The 26,331-nt window shown below is 44.8% G+C and overlaps 2 protein-coding genes across 2 annotated transcripts in view; both read right to left on the bottom strand.

Annotated features, from left to right (window-relative positions):
• The window catches only part of LOC136645161 (prosaposin-like), a 41,171-nt gene extending 28,601 nt beyond the window's left edge, over window positions 1-12,570 (bottom strand). Inside the window, exon 1 of the mRNA XM_066621403.1 lies at window positions 12,510-12,570. Coding sequence (XP_066477500.1) covers window positions 12,510-12,570 — 61 coding nt within the window. The remainder of the gene's footprint in view (window positions 1-12,509) is intronic.
• Window positions 12,571-14,727: 2,157 nt separating this feature from the next.
• Window positions 14,728-26,331, bottom strand: part of PSAP (prosaposin) — a 36,099-nt gene continuing 24,495 nt past the window's right edge. Inside the window, exons 11-14 of the mRNA XM_066619052.1 lie at window positions 26,151-26,314; window positions 17,619-17,699; window positions 17,046-17,153; window positions 14,728-16,879 (exon numbers count right to left, since the gene is read on the bottom strand). Coding sequence (XP_066475149.1) covers window positions 16,844-16,879; window positions 17,046-17,153; window positions 17,619-17,699; window positions 26,151-26,314 — 389 coding nt within the window. The 3' untranslated portion in view covers window positions 14,728-16,843. The remainder of the gene's footprint in view (window positions 16,880-17,045; window positions 17,154-17,618; window positions 17,700-26,150; window positions 26,315-26,331) is intronic.

Below are 26,331 nucleotides of genomic sequence, written 5' to 3'. Positions count from 1 at the left end.
AATCACAGCCTCTGCATAAGCCTGGAGCTCTGCATTGCGCCAGGCTATTACAAAAGACAAACAGGTTTAGCAGCAAAAACCCTCAGGTGACTGTCCCAGATTCAGGGTTACACCCGGCACATTGTTTCCTCCTTATCATGGCAGCTCATCCAGTTTTCTCCCCGTCAGTATCCACTGCTCAGCAACTTGCATAACTCAGGAATGAATTTCCTTATTGTATTGGCTGCCTCTACCACCTACACAGGAAAAAAGTATGGGTGGACCAGGTCTCATCATCAGATTTGCCCAAGGGCTGTGAGTTGCCACGCCTATGAACCTACATCTTACGTTGCACCAATCATGTCACAACCCAACCTTAAAATCCCATCACTGCCTTCTGTCATGAATATGTACAGTTCAGGCCTAGTAGCATTGCAAGGCCTGAACCAAGCTAAAACAGTAACACAGAAGTGGCTTGCATTTCCTAGCTGCTAGGATTTACATCTCAATGGAAGGTGATTATGTAGCACCTAGGCAGCCAGAAAGATGCCCATCAAGGATGGAATGCAGGCAGATCTCCAGGGGGAGGGAAGAGCTGAGAGGGCAAGCTTCCAGCCCCACTTCTGGAGGACAGGGTCTTTGCTCCTTGTCTCTTGGTGAGAGAGGTGGTGGGTGCACATCCTACCCCGCCAGGACCATGTGGCCATAGGTAACTGGCCTGAGGATCTACAAAAGAAGCTGACCCAGGTGAGGGTTAGAGAATAATAGAGTTAGCCAGTTAGCTTTGTTGTTTTATGCTGATATGTTTCCTAGAAGTTTTTTATGCCTCTAGCATTTGCTGCCTTTGTAACCTTTTTGTAACCTTATGTATTATTAAATTAGAAAATTTAATATTATTAAATACTTATTTAAATAATATTATTTAAAATTATTAAAGTAGAAAACCTTTTTACCATGTTGGTTCATTGTCTGTTGGGGTCAAAGGTTCAGAATCCTGCCTAGCTGTTCAGCAAGCTACCAAACATCCTCATTGTGGACTAGTAACTTGAGGACTGAGACTTTAAGTAAAGAAAGTGCTCAGTGCCTACAAGGGATATAGTTAAGCCTAGAGGGTCTCGAGTTCCCTGGACTGAGGCACTGGCTCTTACAGGGTGGTGGCAGTACTACCAAACAGGGATCTTTGAGGGCTCTAGGGTTCAGAACCAACAACTCTGAGCACCCCAAAACCCTGGGAGTGAGACCCAAGTGTACGACACCTTCCTATCTGGTTCCAGATCCAGCACAAATTCCTTCTTCTTACCTTCAAAGCCCTCTGTGGTGCTTAATTTTTACCTGCCATTTTTATTAAGCAATGCAACAATCAGCTTCACTCTGGAACCATTTGCTGCATTGCTTAGTGATACAGTAGCATCATAATCCTGGATAGGTACATCAGGAATAAGTACAGCCTGTTGCAGGTGCAGTTTTAGGATAAACACTTGTGGCATCAAACGTTAGTTCCTGTGGTAGAGCCCACTTCATTAAATGCATGATTGGACACATCAGTGTGCAGTGCTTACAGCATAAGGAAGAGGGGGGAAGCAGGGGAGGGATGTTTTTACAAAGGCCAAGCAAGCCCACAGATGGCAGTGCTAAACCCTTACACAGAGTGCCTACAAAAATGAGACCTTGTCAAAAGAGTGAATTTGCAAATTTGACCCTATCAGAAACTTGGGATCTAGGCAGACTGGCAGATCCTCCAAAAGGAATTTTATCAGGGGGTACAGTTTCCTTGGTCCCTTCCTTCTCCACTGGATCACAATTTCTATGAATTACAATACAGGTGTGCCCCCTAATCCATGGGGGTTCTGTTCTGGAACCGCCCCCCCCCCCATAGCTGAAACTGTGGATACAGACTTCCCCAGGCCACCCAATAACAAGGCATTAAAAATATCACTTGTTTTGAGCCTCAGAGCTCAAAACCTCAGATACAGATGTCTTCAGCCTCTGCTGAGCTCTGTAACCCCTCCTGAGGAGAGGTGAGTGGAGTTCCCCTTGTCTCCAGAGGGGGTGCACACAGGAGTGTGTGCTAGGGGGCCCTAATCCAATCAGAGGATAAGTGAATCAGCAGATATGGGATCTGCAGATATGGAGATCCCTGGTATATAAAATTAAGTAGGCTCACACAAAATGTGAATGCTAGTCTTCACACAATATATGCAAACATTTTCTTAGATCCCAGGAAATTTCCAGCTCCTCTCCTTTGGTTCCCAGGCCCCCTTTTTTGACCCCAGTCTGATTTATCCCCTGCACCCCCATTTATGGACCCTGGTGAAATCAGGAAATGTAAGATACAAGGAAATTTTCAGGCCTTTTTAACCCTAGGCTTTCCTTTTTGACCCTTGGCCTGGGCACAATTTACCCCTGCACCTCCCCCTCTCATGGGCCCTGGAGAGTGGGAGTAGTTAGCTCACTTTTGAAAGTCATTGATGCTTTCTTTTAGATGCTCTCTAAAAGACCTCTTTTAGATGCTTATGTTTCCTCTTCAGCCTGCCTTGCCTATTCATCATCATTTGGGAGTGGGCCACACCCACACCAATTGCTTCCTACACTCTTTTGATGGGATCTCTTTCTCATTTGCACTCTGCATGATAATGTGACACACCTGAGGGAAGAAAAGGGTTCCTGAAAGCAGGGATGCTTTAAAAATGCTAATGAGGTCACTTTTTTGTAGAAATCTGATGCAGGGTGTTGTTGTGTTGGTCACACAGGCTCTGAACATTGAATTTACTGGGCAGGATAATAAAAGGACTGCCATAACCTTAGGCATTTGTGACCTGCTTTCCAACTCTGTATTTAATAACTAACATGATGGGAATAAACATCTTGTGATTATACTGTAGGCACAGTACACTCCATAGGGCAAACAGTTTGTACTGCAACCACAACAGAATCACGGGAGGTCTTGATTCTGTAATCACAGGACAGAGAGAACACCATGGGGAGTCTGATAATGTTTGGACTATCCATAATTTGCCAGGTTGAAAGGGAAGAGTGAACTCCCTCATTCATCTCTCATTTTGAAAAAAAGACACCCAGATGTGCATTGCAGGTTGCAATTGCACCAAAGTTTATCCTATTTATCTTCAGTCACAGCAGAGTGTGTGGGATTATACAAAAATATGTTCAAGGTAAAAAAGCAGCTTCTCCTCTGCTGGTTTCTGCATCATTCAAACAAATGAAAAGAGAAGGGTCCCTCTATCCATATACAGAAGAAAAACCCAAACTGATTCAAACAAATGCTTTCTGAAAATACATTTCAAGGAAATAGATCGAGATATCTTTGGGGCTGTCTGCTTCCATACATTCCAACTCATTCCTGAAGAACTTCTGAGGAGGCCGCGCTTTACATGCCACCCTTGATAGAAGTGGGATAGGAGGGAACTAGAAGCAGGGCCTTTACTGTGGTAGCACCTCTAATGTGGAATTCCATCCCTTTTGCATTAAGGACTATATCAACTCTGAAGAGGTTCTAGCAAGGACTCAAAACATATTTTGCAAGGCTTTTGGAGACAGTTGGGGGAAGGTTTAAGGTCCAATCCTATGCACTGCGCGCTGGTGCGCACTGTTGCAAATGTGCCATAAGACTTGTTTGTGGTCCTCAGCACAGCACCGATGCTAGCCCAGTGGTGGCTGGCACTGGGCTAGCACCAGTGGAGCACCGGAGCTCTGCTGCAGAGAGGTAGGTGGGGGCATGGTGGGAGGCATTCCAGGGGGAGGGAGCATGGTACTGTAGAAGTGAGTAGCCCCATTGCAGGGCTACTCTCTCTACCTGGGGAAAGGGGACAAAAGTCCCCTTCTCCCAAAGAGGCAGTGGTGGTTGCTTGGGACATGCTGGATGCAGAGGCAGCCATTTTCTGTGCCGCTGCAGCCCCACGCACTGGGTAGCTCAGGATTGGGCTGTTAGTCATTGTTGTACTATTGTATGGAACTAGCGTTTTGTAATGTTGGATGGCATGTTTTATCTACTACCACCGACTTCCATTGTTGCTGGGTATTTATTTATGGCATTTCTCCCTCTGCCATTTGCCCAAGAGGACTCAAGGCTGCTAATTAAAGGGTATGCTCTGTTATCTATTTTATTATATTAAGTATGCTTCCTGCTGTTAATTACCTATTTATTGTACTTGTTTTGTACTTTAATGTTTCATGCAAGGTTTTATGCTACCTTGTATTTATTTTAATATTGTAAACCATTTTGATCCTGTTAGGAAAAGCCAGGCATAAGTCTTTTAAATAAATGCTCCTTGTACTATAGAGGTGGAGCCTATTTATCCGCGTCAGTTCCATTCTGTGACTCCGCATGACTCTGTTAATCCGCATGATTAACAAAAAACGCATTGTGCTAAATTTCATAGAGTTACACAAATACACTGCAGCCTGACACTTCCGGATGGAAGGAAACTAAGGCAGCTGTTATCAATCCCCTCCCCTCCCCCTTTCACAGGGGCAATCCTGAGCTTGCTTGGGAGTCTTCGGTGTCCCAGGCAGCCTCCCAACAGCACTGTAGGTTGTTCTCTTCCTCGCTGCTGCTGCTCCTGCAGCCCTACCTGGCCACAGCCATCATGGAAATGCCTCTGCCCCAGAGCATTCTGGGACTTGTAGTCCAGCTCTCTGCTCATCCTCACATGTGGCTCCAATGCAAACACTCCCAGGATTTTTTTAAAGCAATCCCCTATGTTGCTACTGCACCTGCCCGTGAGTGAGAGAGAGAGAAAGAGCGTGCACGCCCCACCTTGCTGTAAGTGTTCTGGCTACAGAGGTTTTTGGTCCCCCCTTCCCCTCTTCAGCCTCGGCTGGCTCAGGGGCTCCAGGAATGTTACTGTTCCTTTGCAAGGGGAGCCTCTCCCAGGGCTATTTCCCTGCCTGGGTGAAGCGGAGCCTTTTTGCAGTGTTTTGGGCTGCCTGGAAATGGATTGAGATGCCAGCTCAGGGCAAAGGAGGCAAAGGTGAGTGTGACTTTCGGTTCCCCCACCCCATTTTCATTGAGACAAACCTGCAGATGAAAAATCTGTGGATAAATAGGCTGCACCTGTACAGTGAAGTAGCAGGGTAGCATGCACCACTCCAGAGTACTGTATTGGAGTATGTGCTGTTGTTTAACGATTCCCTCCCCCCATGGCAAGGCTCCATACAAGTTAAGAAACAAACAAACCAGTAGCACAAAAGGGAGGGACCTGGAACTGACCTTCTTGCCACTTCCTTTGGTTTTAAATTTTCTTTAAATGCCTCTCTCCCCCCTCCCAGTTTAAGGTTAGGGTTCCCTAACAGAGACTTTTAGCACATTCTCAACAAACTACAATTTGAAGAATTCTTTTGCAATGCCATTAATAGCTTAACTAGTATAAAGTCAATACTTAGTTTATAACATAGAGGTGACCTTGATGCAAGATTTGCTCTCATGGAGTACATTGCCTAATCTGACCAATGTTAATAGGGACCACTGCTTATCCCTACTGCACGCAGCAGCAATTGCAGAGAAGCCAAAGGAAGGCATAGCAAGAACTTACAAGTGCCTGTTCTGAACACATACACCCTGAGTATTGCTGTTGTATCCCATCCCTCAACCAACTCAGCAGTATCCACAGGGTTCTTACTTTATATTTGCAATCATCCTGTTAATAGATTCAGCTAAGTCAGTGGTTCCCAAACTGTACGTTGGGGCCTACCAGTGGATTGTGACCCAATTTTGGGTGGATCGTGTAACTGGCAAAATGATAGCTGACAAGAAAAATGTATTGAGTCCTATGGAAAGCGAGACTGGGCCGCAACTGTGCATTTACTTGCAAGTAGGCAACTGTGCCTTGGCTCTTATCAAAAGCCAGGCGAAGGGGAACACAAGGCCACCAGAATAGCTTAACAAATGCTCCAGAAGGCAGGTCCCACCATCACTGTAAAAAGAATAAAAATAGAGGCTTGAATGGCTGGTAAAGTGAAACTTTTTTTATTATTCAGTTTCATAAAGCTGGGTGGGTCCCAAAAGAGTGGGGACCTCTCTATTGGTCCTCTACTAGGAGCTTTTTTTAAAAAGTTGGTCCCAGTACTAATAACATTGGGAACCACTGGGTTAAGCTACAGTGACTTAGCCACTCAATGAGAGTCATTGTTGAACCACATTGATGTTGAACCACACAGAGTCATTGATGAAGCTTAACCACATCAAAATGCACTTATGGCTGTGAACTGGATGTATGGGTAACTTCCCCTGTGGGTAGGGTTGTGACTCATCTTTCTCCCCTCCCCCCCCATAAGCCTTCAAATGGGAGCTTAGTATACAAGAAGCAAACAAGCAAGGTTTCCTTCCTTGCTATCTCCACATCAGGAAAAGCTGCAACTTCTTATCTTTTGTGTTAAATAGTATGGCCATAGGTACAGTGACATCTGTGAAGAGGATGCTTGAATGAAGTAAACATAACTGATCTATACTTTCAAATAATCAACTTCTGGTGAAAAATTTAGTGTGCCTTCATAACTGTCTGCTGCACTTCTAAACATAAAATGCCTACAACCAGTTCAGCTTGTTAGTACCATAATGTCTGCACAGGGTGACCAGATGTCATAACTGCAAACAAGGACAAAGTACCCCAAAATGTAGGATATCCAAGAACAATGTAGGACATGACAAAATAAAAGCTAAAAATATTCATACTTTGATTTCATGTGGTTAAACACTATATTACAGGTTGAGTCTCATTATTGACCAGGGTTCCATTCCCAGAACTCACATGGATGACAAAAATCAAATTAAAGCAAATCCATTTGGAAAACAATGTCCTTTTGCTCAGTGATTTAAAAACAGCTGTTGACTTTTTGTAATGCACACAGAGGCAATCTGTCTCTCTCCAGGTGCTTAAAAAGGTTTCTCTCCAATGCATGGACCCCTCCCTTCCCTGGGAGGTGATAATAACTTGCATTCTTTCAGGTGCTCAGGGGGAAGGGAGGGGGGTCACTTGCCTGGGAGTGAAGCTGTTCTAAGTGCCTGGAGAGAGAATGATTGATGGATTGCCAGCCGGCTGCCCTCTCTTGCATTAAGGAGGCTATTGTTAAATGACTTTTCCTTTAATTTAAAGGGCCCTTCTCATCCTGCTGAGATAAAACCACAGGTAAAAAAAATCTGTGGATAATTAGGTTATACCTGTACTTATTAAACTTTAAACTATATTACATATAATTTATTACAAGATAGCTATGCATTGCCTGCAGGGAATTGCTTGCAGGGAAAAGGACATTTAAGCTGTTTTCCAGGACACAAGGCAAAAAAAAAAAAGGACATGTCCTGGAAAAAGAATGTCTGGTTATCCTGCTTTTGCAGCACTATACACAGAAAACTTCAAGTCTGAATGATTCAGATAATTCATGTAGCAGCCTCCCATTAGTTCATTAGAAGCTGATTTTCTCAGTTGCTGAGCCACCAAATGCACCCTGATGAAAGGCACATTTGATCTTATCAATAAGGAAAGCACACACAAAGGGATTGAGAAAGATTATTGGAAGAGGCTTTTTGCAATGTGTTTTTTAAAAGGCGAGAAGGAAAACAATTATCAGATTTTGAACAAGCCCCACAACAACTACAATTATCTCATAGGTACAGACTACCAGGTAATTTCCCCAAGCACAAAATCAGAAAGATTAACAATGGAACCTAACTAACAAGACTAGAATACAAAACATAATAGGGCAGAATTGCCAGGAAGAAAAGATTGCATCATCTGAAGTGGTACACAAGCTTCCGCCAGTCCAAGTGATCATCCACAGTTGCATTTTGCCATTTTTCCATAACTGCAAATAATGAACTATAACACAACCAGTAGTTGTCCATGTTGGCAAGGTGAAGAGGTCTGAGAATGCCTTATTCCCAAAGGTTACATCTGCAAAACATAATATCCCTTGTTCCCAAACAAGGTTTGGATGCTCTAGTACAGCAATTTTCAACGCAGGTGCTGTGGCACATTGGTGTGCTGCTAATGGTTTGTAGGAATGCTATGGGAGTTTGTAGTGGAATCATTAGTAGGGCCATTATAGCATGCCTTGCCAATTGTCAAAAAACTGATGGTGTGCCATGACAATTTTAGCACCTTGTGCCATAAGATGAAAGTGTGCCATAAGATGAAAAAGGTTGAAAATTGCTACTCTAGAAACTCATTTTTGCATTGTCATGTCCCAGCAGGGTGGCTGAGTTGCCCCAAGGAGACAGGGGCATGTCAAAGGGGTTCCCATTGGATATGGCGCAGTCCCACAGGGCAGAGTCCTTCTTACCAGAGATGTCGACCAGGAGATAAGTTCAAAGTAAAGTTTTATTTGCGTTTCAAACAACTCAATAGGGTCCAGGAGGCTTGTGGGACCACTGTGGCAGGGCACCAATGGGGGGTTCTGCCACCTGGCAGAATGAGAAGGCAGGGCACCGATGCCTTCACTCTAGCCCTGGCCCCATGGGGCTCCTCAGATAGGGCTCTGATGTCTGGGAAGGTTCCTGCAGCCACGCCTGGCTCAGAAGAGGAAGTGCCAAGGAAGATTCTGCCAGAGGTCCCAGCTGGGCCTTCCTGGCCTCCTTTCCACAGCAGAGGTAATGGGGCAAAGTCAATGAGAGCAGAGGTGTGGCAGAGGTGGGTGCAGTCAGGGCCCACCACAAGGAGTCGTCCTCCTTCCCCAGGTTGGCATCTCCCATAGTCCCTCCCCCTTCTGGATACACCCTGATCCCTTAAGTACTCCATCAGCCCTCCTATCTCCATCATGCCTTCCCCTTGGACCAGCCCCACCTGTTTTTCCAGACTTAAAGGGCTACCAGCCCCTGAATCCATAGGGTGGGCTTCTACTTGTTTAGCTCCACTGCCACATGCTTCAGGATTGTATATGGCTTAGGGTTACTGGGCCACACATTTCCTAAAAGGTGCAACATCTGACTATGGGCAGGACAGAACAAACATCCTACTCATGGCTTGCTAGCCAACAGAGTCTAGCACAGCTCTGTGGTTATCTTGAAGGATTGAAATAATTCCTGTCTCCCAGAGCTACTTCCTAGGAATCTGGGGCCCAGCTTCTATGGGAAACATTTGCTCTCCACCTCTCCTCTAACTCTTTTGTTGCTCTTCTGTGTATCTAGATTGTAAATCCCTTGGGCAGGGGCTTTCATTCTATGTAAAGCTTCATGCACATAGATGGAGCAATATGATCAACAATCCTGCACTAGCATATGAAAGCTGCAGAATCTGTTGAGAGGGTATAACCACAACAGCACCCCAACAGTCGATACATTTGTGTTTAACTGATTGAAGCAGACTGCTAGGTTTTATAGAGTATGAGCAATACTGGACTACAGCTGTAATGTATTATTTACATTAGCATATACTTTCCCATAATTATTTAGTTGCCAGTCATGGGGGGGGGGGGTAACAGACTGCACATGATATTGCTGTCCTGATCTCCAAAAGCCTGACTAAGCATCTTTTATCCTACTTACAAATAGTACAATCAGTTTTGAAATTTAATCCAGACGTGCGCTGATCTGGGAACTAGAGTACAGCTTATATTGGATGGGGTTATGCTCTGCTTCAAAATTCAGGTTCACAAGCTGGGGGGATATTGCTGATACAGCTCTGAACCTGGAAATTCAGGTGGTGGCCATGGCTTGCGGAGTCTCTTCACAAGCTGGGTTGGTATGCCAGCTGCACCTGTTCCTGGACACTGCAGATCTGGCCCTGGCACCACACACTCTTGCTAGAGCTCAGTTAACTACTGAAAGATACTTTGGCCAGGGCAGCCTAAGCCCCACAAGCACCTAAGCGGGACCGACCACTGTCCCCTTTAAAGGGTGAGCATATTGACATGCGCACACACTGTTCTCCAAGAGTGATATGGAAGCAAGGTCAATGTGGAAGGATAGCAAGGGCTTCTGCTGACTCTGGCCATGGCTGCTATCTCTTCTAGACTGAACAGCAAAGAACAAAGTTGTTCCTGTCACAGTGAAAGAAGCAAACTTCCTCCTGCTGGACTTTCAGAAGGCATTCGACAAGGTCCCTTACCAAAGGCTACTGAAAAAACTCCACAGTCAGGGAATTAGAGGGCAGGTCCTCTCATGGATTGAGACCTGGTTGAAGACCAGGAAACAGAGAGTGGGTGTCAATGGGCAATTTTCACAATGGAGAGAGGTGAAAAGCGGTGTGCCCCAAGGATCTGTCCTGGGACCAGTGCTCTTCAACCTCTTCATAAATGACATGGAGACAGGGTTCAGCAGTGAGGTGGCTAAGTTTGCAGATGACACCAAACTTTTCCGAGTGGTGAAGACCAGACATGATTGTGAGGAGCTCCAGAAGGATTTCTCCAATCAAAATTGGCAGAATCGGCAGCAAAATGGCAGATGCATTTCAATGTAAGTAAGTGTAAAGTCATGCACACTGGGGCAAAAAATCAAAACTTCACATATAGGCTAATGGGTTCTGAGCTGTCTGTGACAGATCAGGAGAGATCTTGGGGGGGTGGACAGGTCAAGTTTTCCTTTGTGCTGCCATCTGCAACTACAGCAGCAAGAGAATCATCACCCATTCATAACCCAGTTAGCTCTCCTGGCTGGAGGACCCCCCCCCCCACACAAAAAAAAAACCCACCTAATTTTTGGAAGAGCTGAAGCAGTAGTCAGGCAAGAGACCTTCATGCTGTCACTCATAAGAACAGCCCCACTGAATCAGGCCATAGACCCATCTAATCCCGCTTCCTGTATCTCACAGCAGCCCCACCAAATGTCCCAGGGAGCACACCAGATAGCAAGAGACCTCATCCTGGTGCCCTCCCTTGCATCTGGCAATCTGACATAGCCCATTTCTAAAATCAGGAGGTTGCACATGCACAGGCTTGTAACCTGTAATGGATTTTTCCTCCAGAAACTTGTCCAATCCCCTTTTAAAGGCATCCAGGCCAGATGCCATCACCACATCCTGTGGATTTACACTCCTGGATTTACAGGTGGTAGCACAGAGAACTTCCATCCATAGGGATTATACACTACTTATCAGATCAGCTACTAGTCACTAACTATTCTCCAAATCTGTAGGGAAGCTCTCAAATCTCATTCTCTCCCAGAAAGAATTTCCAGAAAAATTGCTATGTGACTTATGGTCACAGTGACTTATGGTTCCTTTTCAGAATAAAAGAATGTCCTGTAGCAAAAGCTTGTGAACATGTGGTAATCCAACACATACTGTGTTTTCTTTTCCAAGTAAGAGGCTGAAACTAAGCTGGGAGTGAAAAAGAATGGAGAGTGTCTGGAAATGATTTTTTAGAGGAGTTTTTCACTTATTGGAACAAATACTAGTCATTGACTGCAGTTAGTACTAGGAATCCTAGCACATTTTGCACATCACTAGTGTTGCTCTTAAGTAGCTTTGTACATCACAAAAAATGTGATGGTGCTTTAAGAACCCTTGATTATAAGTTCCAATCCTCATCTTTTGATCTTGAGGAGTCTAGCATTGTTTTCAGCTGAGCAGGGCAAAGCTCCTGGGGGCAGGGATGAGTCCTATGTAGCTTAGAAGCAGTGCACCTGGCTAGGATATAAGCAAGTGGGAGTTGGGTGTAGCCTGTATTGTTCAGACTAGGCTAGGCATACACTTCATAGAGCTTCCTCAAAGCAAGTCAAGCACGAAAAACCGCGTAGTGCAATGTTCTGCCTACACTCTGTAGAAGAGGGTGGCAGTTGTAGACAACTCATGGGAAAAGATACCAAAGATTTTTAGAATTTCCACAGCAAGAAAGTTATTGCTAGAACACGCTCTAGCAGTCCTGTCAGATCTCTCACGTTCCCTGTTCATGCTGATCTCTGAGAAGGCTGTCCAAGTTCCTAGCAGCACCCTCCTTAGGTTGGTTGGCAACCTTCAGTCTCAAAAGACTATGGTATAAGCCTATAGCATAGGCTTATACCTGGTATTCCCGGGCGCTCCTTTCCAGGTGAATATGTTTCCATGCCATCTAGCCTTCAGTTTCTTGCTGCTATGCACTTGTTTTGTGACGTATTTGTATTTTTAAGCTGTGCTGATTAGAAGGTTCTCACAACAGCTGCCATAAAGTAAGGTAGATATGCTAACCAGGACTCCCAGGCACATTTACATGGTTGTAGGACTATATTCACACTTTGTCATTCAAGAAAAACACCAGTGTAAGACTAAGTGTACATATAGCAACTGCCTTGCCACTAGATTGGAGTTACTCATTGATAACGCAAACCAGGCAGGTATTTCATTGGCTGGGATACTTTTCTCTGTAAGGACCAGCAAATAAGGTTAGTAGTTCTAATAAAAGTTCTAATCTCAGTCCAACTCCCATTCCAAAAACATTGTTCTGCCCATTCAGACATAGGCCAAATTATATCATGTTTGATGCAGGAAAAACTCGTTACTTGCTACTCATTATCTACTTGGATACAAGTATTCTTTCCATTCTGCCTCCTTCCCTTAGAACATACAAGTTCTACTTCCCCTCTAAAACAGAAATCTGCTTCTTACCTTGGTAGGAAGCCAAGTAGAGGGCTAGCAGCAGCACACAGCCTTTCCATAAGCCATCCATAGCCTTTGCGTTAACAGTTCCTTCAGTGATGGGAAGAAGTGCTATGCTGGTGCCTTCTGTGAGAAATCCCAAGACAGCAGTGAGTGAGAATAACGACACCCACACTTCAGGTGTTTCACAACTGCCACTTACCACACCCCTCCTGTTCATGTAATTAATGCACGTAATTTGTAATAGCACAAGCACTGTCAATGAAGGAAATCCAGTTTTCCACATAATAGCCCAGTGCCAACCAACTCACAAAATGAAGTCTTTCATTTCCTACTGCAACTGAGAAAAGGGAGTCTGAAGTAATGAGGTTGTGTGATTACATCTCTCCCTTACATTTTACAGCTGGGGTTTGTAAGGTTTGCTTCTGCAGAAGACACATTCCCCCCCCCCCCTTGGATAGATGAGTTCTTGAGAAAAAGGAGTCTTTTCAAAATTCCTGTTAAGGCACTGCAATCAGGTCGACAAGGTGCATTTAAACTCCACAGGCAGAGGACTTGGAATTTAAGTTGGTAAAACATCACACACAGCCAGGAACAATTTGTAGCTTATTTGCTATTTTAGCATGCAAGATTTTCAGCCTTGCAAGTGATTACAGTGGTATAGAAGTACAGTATTTTTCTAGAAGACTGCAAATTATATGGCTCAAATGGAAGTGAAGGACAGCATGAATGTTATCTCATGCATTCATATTGTCAGTGAAGCTGCTGTGGCTGGGCTAGACATGATTTCATTCTAGTCATGCCCAATAACTCAAAAAACTTTTGCCAAGTCTTGGTCACTGAAAGAAAACACCTTGGAGGACAGAAATACAATTCAGGTTATCTGCCACTTAAGCCAGATATTCTTTAATAAGGGTACAGATTTAGCTCCTGTTATGTCAGCGGACCCCTTAAGCCAACCTGTTCAACAAGGCCACAGTTGAGGCTTGGTAAAGAGAATGTTGGAAGTGCAGGACATTTAAGCCAACCATTTTCAACCACTGTGCCATGGCACACTGGTGTGCCACAAATGGTCCCCAGGTGTGCCATGGGATTTTGGAGAGGGTCATTTATCAATAGGACCATTGGGAGATGTGAACCTTGTCAATTGTCAAAAAGCTGATGGTGTGCATTGACCATTAGTGCCTTGCCAGTGTGCCGTGAGACAAAAAAGGTTGAAAATCACTGATTTAAGTAGTACTGGTGCCTGCTCTTGCTAGTTGAAGAGCTTCAGGCAAGCCCTTAGCAACTCTGCCAGTACAATCCAATATTACCCTAGGTTTGTTGGTAAAACATATTGACTTTGCACTGAGGTATAGATATTCCCTTTTCCTCCATGCCAAGTACAGTATATGCTCAAGGAAGAAGAGTTCAGGCAGTATTTAAAATTTGTTTGTACTCCATTCAAAAGAGGATCACAATTATAGCTGCTGTTGCTGCTAAAGTCAAAAATACTTGTAAACTAGATGCACTGTATTAGGGGATCAAACATAAGGCCTGTGTGTTGTATCTAGTCCTCAAAAGCTCTTCATGATGTAGTTACAAAACTTGTAACTGACATGCAGTGGCAAGATGCATAGCATAGTATACACTTCCCTAACCATACTGAAGATGTTGCATCATACATCATAGTATCATTTACCTTCTGAGGCATCACGAAATTACTGACTTTAACATCAACTGATTGATATTTGCAGATTTTTCTTCTGTCATTTACAGCTAATGACTTCTTAGGTGAAAACAAAGTGCTTTTTTCAAGTCATGTCCTGTTTAATGACATCACTTCCAGCCCTCAGCAGGCACCAAGAATACTATTCAGCCTACTGTATGAAGTGAATTGGACACCCCTGTACTGTAGTGTTTCCTTGAAGCTTCCAGGCTAGCCTGAAAAAATACAGTGTTGTAGCAACTTGGTGGATGAATTATTTGTACTTGGAGGCTGGCAGGACCGAAAAACAGTATGCTCCTATCTTGGATGGTCAACCTCTTCCACCGAGCGCATAGCTTCGGAAGGGGCGCACATGGTGTGGTGAGGGAGGAAGGGGACACCTGCCTAGCCAGCCAGATCAGCCGGATCAACCCTGTGATCAATGGGGTGACAGATGTTGCAGCCAGATCACCCTCACATCTAGGCTGGTAGGAAGCAAAGAGCACAGCTCCTAAGCTTATAATAAAACACGACAGTCAATAGATTTATAGTTACATCTTTATTGTTAAATTACAGAAGCTTTAGTGCAAAAAAAAAAAATCAAATCCAAATCAAGACAGTGGTTTATTAGAGCAATTGCTTGTTTCTCTCAGTTGGTGCCTAGAAGATAGAAGCTTTGACAACTTTTAGTATGCTAGTATATACAAAAAGTGAAGACTGAACCCAATTCTAAGACTCTTCTCACAACTATTATAGGAAATCACTTTCTACGAACAAGAAACTGAAAACTCTATACACTGGGAGAAATCCTAGCTGAAAATAGAACAATGGCATCTCATTTGAAAATACAACTGCACTATACAGTTCAGCATCAAATATTTGAAAACCTCTTGTGCAAAGACATCACTGAGGAAAGGTAAAAGTTCATCCCATAGCTGCACAAAAAATTTAAACAGATACCAATGCACTGACCTCTGCAGTCAGGTGAAACACAGCAGTTGCCTTATATCTTGTTACTTTTTGAACTGCAAAAATGTAAGAGCCAAATAGACAAAAAAAATCAGTTTTGCTACAATAAAGTCAACTATTGTCAGAAAACTCATTGTTAATCAATGCCCTCAAATGCATCTAGAATGTATAAAATAGTTTCACGAACATAATGTTGCCGTTAACTTGAATATATTTGCTGCCACTAAAATGAATTTCCTTCCCATCCTCTCCAACAAATTGAAGTTTGTTTTCCAAAGCTCCACTGCACACAACAAGTCACAGAAGAGGATCAATCTCTCTGACATATTTTCGGCAAACTGTTTACTGGTCAGATGTGCAGGGCATTCCATGCATAGTTCTCATCTTTAGCACTGTAGCCTCTAGCACTGTGTGCTTGAATGATGCAGGGCAGGGAAGAGATACACACCACAGAAACAGGCACAGCCTGCTATCTAGGTTTTGCATTAACATGATTCTGCCTACGTGTCTACAGAACTAATACCACCCCCACCCCAAAACACACAAAGTCAAAGTTTGTGTATACTAACAGAAGACATTCTATTCCAAGTTCCCTTTCCAGCGCTACACATTCTTCTGGATAACCATGCAGATAGCTGCAGCCTGCAAGACAATCAAGTAGCATGAGGAGAGAAGACAACACTACAGAAATTCTTGTTATTCTGAAACTGAAGTAGCAATCTTTCACACACACCTGCCGTCAGCTGAATGTATTTTCAAACCAACTTCCTATTTTATCTTTGACACCTTTCTCTTACCAAGAGTGTAGGAAGTCACTAGGTTCACCTTTGCAACAGAACTAAAGACAGGTTCCTTCACAGTAAGCCAAAACACCCTAGTTACGCAGCTTGATTTTCCAGTCTAATCATGACAATTACTTTGTTCTTTCAAGGAGCTAGCCAAGTAGTTTATAAGAATCAACTGAACTAATCCTAAATGCTTGTGTGTCTAAAACTTGTTAAGTGATCCATAGTAGAAACTAGTACTACTTGCTGTGTAGGACTTCCATGAAAGCACTGTATTCATGACATGAGCCATCAGTTCAAAGAAGACTCTGACCTTATACAAATTAAATCCATAGTAGCCTCATCTTAAACACACAGCATAAGCATATTCATGTCATCTTTTTGGAAGTTTCCTGTGGAAGAAAGGGTATTCCTGTGTTTTATGCAGCTTTGTCCCAGCACAAGTTAAACTCTTTGATGGGTTATACCATCAGTAAACTGATTATAAAAGGTATCCTTTAAATGAAGAGCACTCAAACATACACATTATAGTATCAGTCACCAGGGAGAGTGCCTTTCAAAGAGATACCAACTTTAAAATTCACACAAGGCAGTGGTGCCCTTAGTTTAGTTCTATAAGTATTCCTTCTAAGGCACCCAGGACAATCTGCCAACAGATTATTCTTATGCATCAAAGAATTATAACTAGTATCAGAAACTCATTAAGTCAACCTTGTGAAGCTTTCAGGGCAGTAGCACCGCTACCAAAAAACTGTATGACAAATCAGATTTGGAATAGCACATGGGGAGAAGGAAGAGTTGAAGTGGAGATGAAATCAGAACAAGATGAAGCTCTTGCCAACCTAACCCTCGCCTCTTGTTTCTTCAAGAATGGAAAAGAGTCAAACAAGTGGAAGTATCTTCTAGTTCCACACATGACGTCTGCAGTGTTCAACAGCCTAGAACATGGACAAAATGCCAAGTCAGAGAGAAATTTAATCCCACTAAATCGAACAGCAAAAGAGACTGAGGATTCTTATATTAAGCTCTGCATCACACAGCAAGAATGAGATGCAAGGCAACCTACAAAAGTGTTCATAACACATAGTAATCTCATTTACTCACATTACATTCAGATGCAGTTTCCATGTTCTTACACCAATAACCAGGTCCCCGGACGCACATTTCTGATCCCAAAAGAGGCTGTGTGGATGTTAAACAAGCTCCAAGTTTCTGTAAAAGTAGACAGTTGCAGTTACCATTTCATAGCAAAACAAATGTATTTAACCAGTCTGGAACCAGCTACCAGAAAATCTGAGGATAGCCTCCTCTTTACACTGTTTCTGGTGGGGGTTAAACACGTGTATTCCACTTGGCATATAAGGAAGGAGAAACCTCCTAGAGATTCCTTTAGTTTAGTACCTATAGGTTTTAGGCTGCCATTTTTAATATTTGTATGTTATCGCTGTTTTAATACATTTTAACTGCACCAGTATTTTTCATTTTAACTGCATTTTGTTTTTATGTTTTGTATTGTACTTTTGTTGTACACAGCATTGAAAAGCAGTATAGAAATAAACATTCATAAAAAGCTTAAGGTGGGAGATGCTAGAACTACACTACAATACTGGTACTTATGGAAACAGTCCTGGCATCAGAGTTTACTCTTCCACAGCTAAAACGATGGCTCAGACTTACAGCACATACAAGAGAAGGATCCATCAATTCTGTCAAGATTTCTACCAATGTTGGTAAGTATTGCTTCACAAAGTCCTCACACTGTGTAAGAAAAAGAATAATCTTTTGTTAGTTTGCAATGGGATACAGACAGAATTCACAGAACTCAGTCCACTTCCATGCTTACAACCCAGCTCAAGTCTCATTGTTTCTATGCAAGAGTTCGTTTTCTGCCAAAATTCCCCCACTGAAATGAGTACTTGAATGCAATTGTACATGCATCTCCTCATATACCAGCCCTACTGATTTCTATAGAACTTACTCCCAAGTAAGCATGTATAGCAGTACTATTCAAACTGGAGCATCACAACGCCCCAGCCTGAGGGCCCTGGTCTCTGCCCCCTTGAGGGGCAGGGGCAGCCTGGAGGCAGGGGGGAAGGCAGCAGCGCGATCCCCAGGATCGTGCCATTCAGGGGGCTACAGGCTAAAGCAGAAGTGGAGCGCAATCACTCCGCATTCACTTTCCCTGCTGCAGGGAGCCCTGCCAGAAGTCGTGCCGGGCTCCCTACACCCCAGGGAGGCTGCAGGAGGCTTGGGTAAGTGCACCCAAGCCCCTGCAGCCCCCTGAATGGCATGGTCCTGGGGGTCACGTCACTGCCTTCCCCCGCCCCCACTGCCTCCTCCCCCCGCCCCTGCAAAGACTTACTGGCTCTCAAACTCTCCCAGAGAGTTTGAGAACCACTGATGTATAGGGTTGCGGGCTTAATTGGTTTGGCTGTACTGAAGCACACACACAGTTCACAACCCTATACATCAGTGAGGACTGACATAGTACCCAGCCTGGCTGCTTTGGCATGCAGGATTAAGCTGCTGCACAAAGCCTATTATGATAATGGAAGTCACTTCACCTGTCAAATGGTTGCAGATTAAGTGCACAGAGCTCCATCAGGAGCTATTCTGTGAGCCCTGCTGCAACAAGCAGTAACACCACAGCTCTGCTACTGAACACCACCATGCCTGCTGGACCAGGTAAGACAGCAATGAGGGCAGACAGGCAAAGAACGGGGTGGGGAGATGACAGTGGGTACGTATCCAGCTACAATCGCACATGTCGAATTCTACATCCTGCACTGTGGAGCTCCCTGCCTCAATGTGGTGCCATATGACTAAGGAGACCCACAGGCAGCTTATAACCCAGGACTTATAAGGAGGGAAGTATAAATTACTTATCTACCTTTTGCACTGGAGTCCCCCCCCCCCCAGATGTAGTTCATGCCTTTTTGGCACAGCTGCACTGGCAGAGTGCAGATGGCACTAAGAGCCCATCAGGCAAAGACTTATTTATTTGATTTATACTCCACCTTTCCCCCCAAACAGCACCCAAGGTGGCTAACAATCAATACATTAAAATACAATATAAAATACAAATAAAAACATTATAAAAACAAAAAGATACACTGTAGTCAGCAATAAAAACATTGATTAATAAAAGCAGCCATTATAAAGTCTCAAAGGCTTTCCTAAATAAAAAGTCTTCAGGCTCTGCCAGAAAGTTAATAGCAAGGAGGCTGTCTTCAATTCAAAGGGGAGAGAATTCCATAATGCAGGTACTACCACCGAGAATGCCCCATTTCTGGTCGCTATCCCCTCACCTCTCTTAATGGCAGCACAACCAACAGGGCCCCCTCTGATGACCTCAAAGAATGGACTGGACTATATTGAAGAAGGTGGTCTGTCAAATACGCTGGTCCCATTTAGGGCTTTAAAGGTCAAAACTAGCACCTTGAATTCAGCCCAGAAATGAACGGGCAGCCAGTGCAGCCGCTAGAGCAGCAGTATAACAGTCAAACTGCCAACCTCCAGCAACTACATGAGCCACCGCATTCTGCACTAGCTGTAACTTTTGGACTGTCCTCAGGGGCAGCCCCATGTAGAGACAGGTATGGCTGCAGCTGGCACACCAGCTGAAGCTGGACAAAGACACTCCTGGCCACAGCCAACACCTGGACATCTAGGAGCAGCTGTGAGTCCAGGAGAACCCCCAAGCTACAAATTTACTCTTTCAGGGGGAGTGCAACCCCATTCAGAGCAGGGCAATAGTTCACACACACACACACTCTTCTACTTCTTGGTAGAATGCATAGGACTAGGCTCTTAAAAGCTCAGAATCCTGCCTGTGAAACAAGTGGAGACAGTTGGCAACAGGGGAGGGCCGAGTACAGGAGCGCGACATGGTGAGGAGACGTGACTGAGAACTGCTACCTTTTCTTCCATCCCCAAATGTCAGGCTGCAGCGCAATTTACTGAACTGTATGCAATTTGCATAACTATACAATTTGTGTAAAATTGCGTGTTTCTGGTCAATTTGGTACAACACGAATTCTACCAATGGCAGAAGTTCAGGGAACAAAACGCCTTGCATACAAAGGTTCCACCTGTACTACCCTCTCTGTCCACTCGGCCAGTCCCTCCCGGACAGATCTAACTAGCCATGCTGGGAACGGATCTAGCGGGCAGGTGGACAGTCTCACACTTCAAAGGAACCTGTCCACATGCTTAGGTTCCACAAACTGGAAAGAATCCCACAAAACAAGACTGACAGATGCCACGGAACATCACTAGACACTGTCAACGTGGAGTCAAAGTCATGGCGAATCCAAGCAATTTTATCCACAAAGTGCCTGGGGAACATGTCACAGAGGACTTCCTTTTTTTTCCTCTTGATTAATTGGTGGGGTCTGATGGAGAAGATCTCATACAACACGGAACAGTTCTGCAGGTCAGCTCTGTGCAGATGTGATGGTGGCAGAGAAGAAAGAATGCTTCACTGTCATCATTGCCACAGAGTAGGCCCTATAATGGGTCCTAGCCTGTGTTCAGTTGGGGTTGTCACAAGTCTTTCACCACTGTCGCTCAAGACATCTACTCTGCCGCTTCATCATTTGCAGCTCCTCGGTAAACCAGGGAGCTATGCTGACTGTGCTATGTGGCAGACACCACTTAGGAGCAATCTCATCCACTGCCCTGGCCAACTCCCTATTCCAAGTCAGAGCCTCAGATGAATCACTGGCCTTAGCAGCAGAAAAATCCCCCAAAGCCCTCAGGAAACCATTTGGATCCATTAGTCTTCAGGGGTGGACCATACAATAAGGTCCTCCGTCTCTGAGGAGACAGGAGGCCATAAGAAGTCTAACCAGGAAGTAATCTGTCCATGACAGTGATCTTAATCTCTGCCAAATCCAGATCATCATCCCTTTGTCCCGACAAAAACATCAGGTCTAACATGTGTCCAGCCTCGTGGGTTGGGGTTGAGATCTTCTGTGACAGGCCCATGGTTGTCATGAAATCCTGAGCTGAAACTACCTCTGGGTCCTCAGCATGCACACTGAATCCCCCAACACCCATAGGTGGGGGGCCTCCAATGCAACGTCCAAGATCAAGCCAGTCAGCTCAGGCAGGGAGACTGTTGGACAGTAAGGCTGATGGTATACCAACAGAATCCCAATCCTGTCTCGCCCTTCCAACAAGACATACAGACACCCAAACCCAGTGAATCGCCAGACAGGATTCCAGGCAAGGGAGATGGAATCTCGATAGACTATTACAACCCCCCCACAACATATCACCTCCATGAAAGACTATCTCTATTCCAGATTTAAAAGGCCTAAATAGAAAAAAGCATGCTATAGAAAAAAGCATGTATCCCTACAAAACATTCCACACATGCCCTACCAAACTCAAGTAAATGAACAGAAACACAACTGACATTATCAGTCTAACATACAAATAGGCCAACTCATTCAAAATGCACTTATTACTAGATGCACCTTGAACACATGTGGTCATGGTAGTTTGGCTCCAACAGCCCTCATCATGAAAATCTCCTTCCATGTATAGGTTCCACTACTGTATACTTGTACAAAGAAAGTAGTAGTTACTTGCTTCTAAGATCAGTGCAATAAGCTGTTGCTATAGCAGTTTGTCTGTGCCCTAAAGGGAACAAGAATTTGTTCGCCATGTTTGCCTAGACCAGTGGTTCTCAAACTGGTGGGTCGCAACCCACCAGTTTGTGCAAAGGTTCCTCCATCCCTTTAAGGGACGGGGAAGGGGAGAAGCAGGGAAGCAATCCCCAGAATCACATCTGTTTGGGGGGGCAACGGGGGTGCATGTGACTTACTTTCAGGGCTGCAGCAGGCTGCAGGAGGTGCGGGGAGCCCTGCACAGCGCTCCCTGAGGCTTGGAACTTTCCCTGAAAGCGGGCGCAAAGCACTTCTGTTTTGCAGGAGGCGCTTTGCACCCACTTTCAGTGAAAGTTCCAAGCCTCAGGGAGCGCTGTGCAGGGCTCCCCGCACCTCCTGCAGCCCTGCCTTCTGAAAGTCACAAGAACCTCCCCTCGCCCCCCCTTAGCAGCACAATCCTGGGGATCATGTTGCTGCCCTAGCCCCTCCCCCACAAAGACTGAGGGAGTAAAGCTCCCTCAAAGTCTGAGTGCCACTGGCCTAGACATATAGTCAGTAGTGTCATGATGGAAGAGGGAAAAACATTTCCCTGCACCAAGCATTTATAATTATTAAGCACACCATAATCACTGCGCAGTTTAACTGGATGAGCAATTCTTGCTTATAAAATTGGAATTTGCCTCACAGGATAATGGCAAAAAAAATCATGGGCTATGGTAGCCATGGATTTGCAGGGCCTTTGAGGGAAGAACAGGGGGTAATTTGGGCCCAGGGTCAAAGGGGACCCAGGAGGCAAGAGAGTGAGCCCAGAAGTTTCCTGGGCTCTTACACATTCGGATGGGGACCTTGAAATGAGGAAACAGATCAGGGAGGTGACAAGGAGGGACAGGGTTGTAATCATGGGGGACTTCAATTACCCTCATATTGACTGGGTCAATTTGTGTTCTGGTCACGATAAGGAAACCGGATTTCTTGACGTAGTAAATGACTGTGGTTTAGAGCAGCTAGTCACGGAGCCCACCAGAGGACAGGTGACTATGGATTTAATATTGTGCGGTACGCAGGACCTGGTTAGAGATGTAAATGTTACTGAGCCATTGGGGAACAGTGATCACGCTGCGATCCGTTTTGACATGCATGTTGGAGGAAGAATACCAGGCAAATCTCTAACAAAGACCCTTGACTTCCGACGGGCGGACTTCCCTCAAATGAGGAGGCTGGTTAGAAGGAGGTTGAAAGGGAGGGTAAAAAGAGTCCAATCTCTCCAGAGTGCATGGAGGCTGCTTAAAACAGTAATAGAGGCCTAGCAGAGGTGTATACCGCAAAGAAAGAAGGGTTCCACTAAATCCAGGAGGGTGCTCGCATGGATAACCAGCCAAGTTAGAGAGGCTGTGAAGGGCAAGGAAGCTTCCTTCCGTAAATGGAAGTCTTGCCCTAATGAGTAGAATAAAAAGGAACATAAACTGTGGCAAAAGAAATGTAAGAAGGTGATACGGGAGGCCAAGCGAGACTATGAGGAACGCATGGCCAGCAACATTAAGGGGAATAATAAAAGCTTCTTCAAATATGTTAGGAGCAGGAAACCCACCAGAGAAGCGGTTGGCCCTCTGGATGGTGAGGGAGGGAAAGGGGAGATAAAAGGAGACTCAGAGATGGCAGAGAAATTAAATGAGTTCTTTGCATCTGTCTTCACGGCAGAGGACCTCGGGCAGATACTGCTGCCCGAACAGCCCCTCCTAACCGAGGAGTTAAGTCAGATAGAGGTTAAAAGAGAAGATGTTTCAGACCTCATTGATAAATTAAAGATCAATAAGTCACCGGGCCCTGATGGCATCCACCCAAGAGTTATTAAGGAATTGAAGAATGAAGTTGCAGATCTCTTGACTAAGGTATGCGACTTGTCCCTCAAAACAGCCACAGTGCCAGAAGATTGGAGGATAGCAAATGTCACGCCTATTTTTAAAAAGGGAAAGAGGGGGGACCCGGGAAACTATAGGCCAGTCAGCCTAACATCCATACCGGGTAAGATGGTGGAATGCCTCATCAAAGATAGGATCTCAAAACACATAGACGAACAGGCCTTGCTGAGGGAGAGTCAGCATGGCTTCTGTAAGGGTAAGTCTTGCCTCACAAACCTTATAGAATTCTTTGAAAAGGTCAACAGGCATGTGGATGTGGGAGAACCCGTGGACATTATCTGGACTTTCAGAAGGCGTTTGACATGGTCCCTCACCAAAGGCTATTGACAAAACTCCACAGTCAGGGAATTAGAGGACAGGTCCTCTCATGGATTGAGAACTGGTTGGAGGCAAGAAAGCAGAGAGTGGGTGTCAATGGGCAATTTTCACAATGGAGAGAGGTGAAAAGCGGTGTGCCCCAAGGATCTGTCCTGGGACCGGTGCTTTTCAACCTCTTCATAAATGACCTGGAGACAGGGTTGAGCAGTGAGGTGGCTAAGTTTGCAGACGACACCAAACTTTTCCGAGTGGTGAAGACCAGAAGTGATTGTGAGGAGCTCCAGAAAGATCTCTCCAGACTGGCAGAATGGACAGCAAAATGGCAGATGCGCTTCAATGTCAGTAAGTGTAAAGTCATGCACATTGGGGCAAAAAATCAAAACTTTAGATATAGGCTGATGGGTTCTGAGCTGTCTGTGACAGATCAGGAGAGAGATCTTGGGGTGGTGGTGGACAGGTCGATGAAAGTGTCGACCCAATGTGCGGCGGCAGTGAAGAAGGCCAATTCTATGCTTGGGATCATTAGGAAGCGTCTTGAGAACAAAACGGCTAGTATTATAATGCCATTGTACAAATCTATGGTAAGGCCACACCTGGAGTATTGTGTCCAGTTCTGGTCGCCGCATCTCAAAAAAGACATAGTGGAAATGGAAAAGGTGCAAAAGAGAGCGACTAAGATGATTACGGGGCTGGGGCACCTTCCTTATGAGGAAAGGCTACGGCGTTTGGGCCTCTTCAGCCTAGAAAAGAGACACCTGAGGGGGGACATGATTGAGACATACAAAATTATGCAGGGGATGGACAGAGTGGATAGGGAGATGCTCTTTACACTCTCACATAATACCAGAATCAGGGGACATCTACTAAAATTGAGTGTTGGGCGGGTTAGGACAGACAAAAGAAAATATTTCTTTACTCAGCTTGTGGTCTGTCTGTGGAACTCCTTGCCACAGGATGTGGTGCTGGCGTCTAGCCTAGACGCCTTTAAAAGGGGATTGGACAAGTTTCTGGAGGAAAAATCCATTACGGGGTACAAGCCATGATGTGTATGCGCAACCTCCTGATTTTAGAAATGGGTTATGTCAGAATGCCAGATGCAAGGGAGGGCACCAGGATGAGGTCTCTTGTTATCTGGTGTGCTCCCTGGGGCATTTGGTGGGCCGCTGTGAGATACAGGAAGCTGGACTAGATGGGCCTATGGCCTGATCCAGTGGGGCTGTTCTTATGTTCTTATTTCACCCAGACTCACTGCCTGCACAGTTTTGCCACTATCTGGGACAGCAGCAACTGAATCACCACTGTGCAGCTATAGCTTGGTGACACCAGTTAACCTATCTGCCCCAGAACACAGTCCCGGTTGCTGCCGAAAGAGGTAGTAGTAAAATACTGCTTGTAATGGTAGGCAAGTTTAATAAGATGAAGTGGATTAACTAACCTGGACCTCTGCATAGCCTGAAAAAGAATTTCAATGTTTCAGGCTTTCAGAAACTATTTTAGAGTACACGTCCTTGTCAGGCACTCTCATTAAGTCCCTAATCCAATTGTCACTTTCTGGACTAGAAGGAAGAGAGTGCTGAATTCTCTTCCAATAGGACTTCCAATAGAAGTCAATGTCTTGAGTCTTATTTACCCAATAAGATCCCACCCTAAACTTTTTATATGCAGAGGGCAGGAGGTCTGGTCTAAAGGGTAGAGCCTCCGTTAGCCTGAAGATAACATCAGAAGGTCACCAGTTCGAGGACACCGGCAGCTCCCTGAACGGCTGAGAATGGAGAGACCTTGAAGCAGCTGACAAGCCCAGCCGAGTGAGTCCATCTGCTCTTGCTGTGAGCAAGAAGCGTCTTGGCTGCCCTCCATGTGAGAGATGGAGCTGCTTGCCAGCCTGCGTGGGAAAACTGGAGGCCAGAAGTGAAACCAAACCAGGAATCCCTTGAGGGATTTAGAAACGCCTGCCTATGTAAACCACCTTGAATAAAGTTAGAGGAATAATCAGATGACCAGAAAGGCGTTATATAAACACCTAGTTTATTATTATTATTATTATTATTATTATTATTATTAAACTAAGGAACAGTTTGCAAGAGCTACTTAAGAGATCACTACTGTAAGGTCATCAGCAAGCTGAGAACATGCCTCCTGCTCATTGGCAGAACAAAAGCAGGACAATGCCCAAGTCCTTAGTACAATCTTGGGTTCCAAGTTCTACTAGAACCCACATTTAATGCTTACAGCACAACAGCAGCCAGAAACTTTAGCAGATGCCAGACAGGTTCGCCTATCACACTGGACATTTCTTTAAGCTTTCTATCACAGAATTGTCAAGTATTTAGCCTGAATCATTTATATTCATGCTGTACCTGATTTTTAGCAGACTCTGGCAGGAAGTTGCAAACTTTTTCTAGAACTGCTTCTATTTCTTCAGTAGTAGCATTCTTTGCTAGTTGCTTGTCTGCGTAAGCTACAACCATCTTGCACACATCACAGATGTCCCCTGCTTGCGACTGCTTGTAAACAATTTTCTCTGCAAAGGCAAAGTCA

The sequence above is a fragment of the Tiliqua scincoides genome, chromosome 3 (assembly GCF_035046505.1).
Source record: "Tiliqua scincoides isolate rTilSci1 chromosome 3, rTilSci1.hap2, whole genome shotgun sequence".
Taxonomy (NCBI): domain Eukaryota; kingdom Metazoa; phylum Chordata; class Lepidosauria; order Squamata; family Scincidae; genus Tiliqua; species Tiliqua scincoides.
This window is presented reverse-complemented; position numbering and strand designations above follow the sequence as displayed.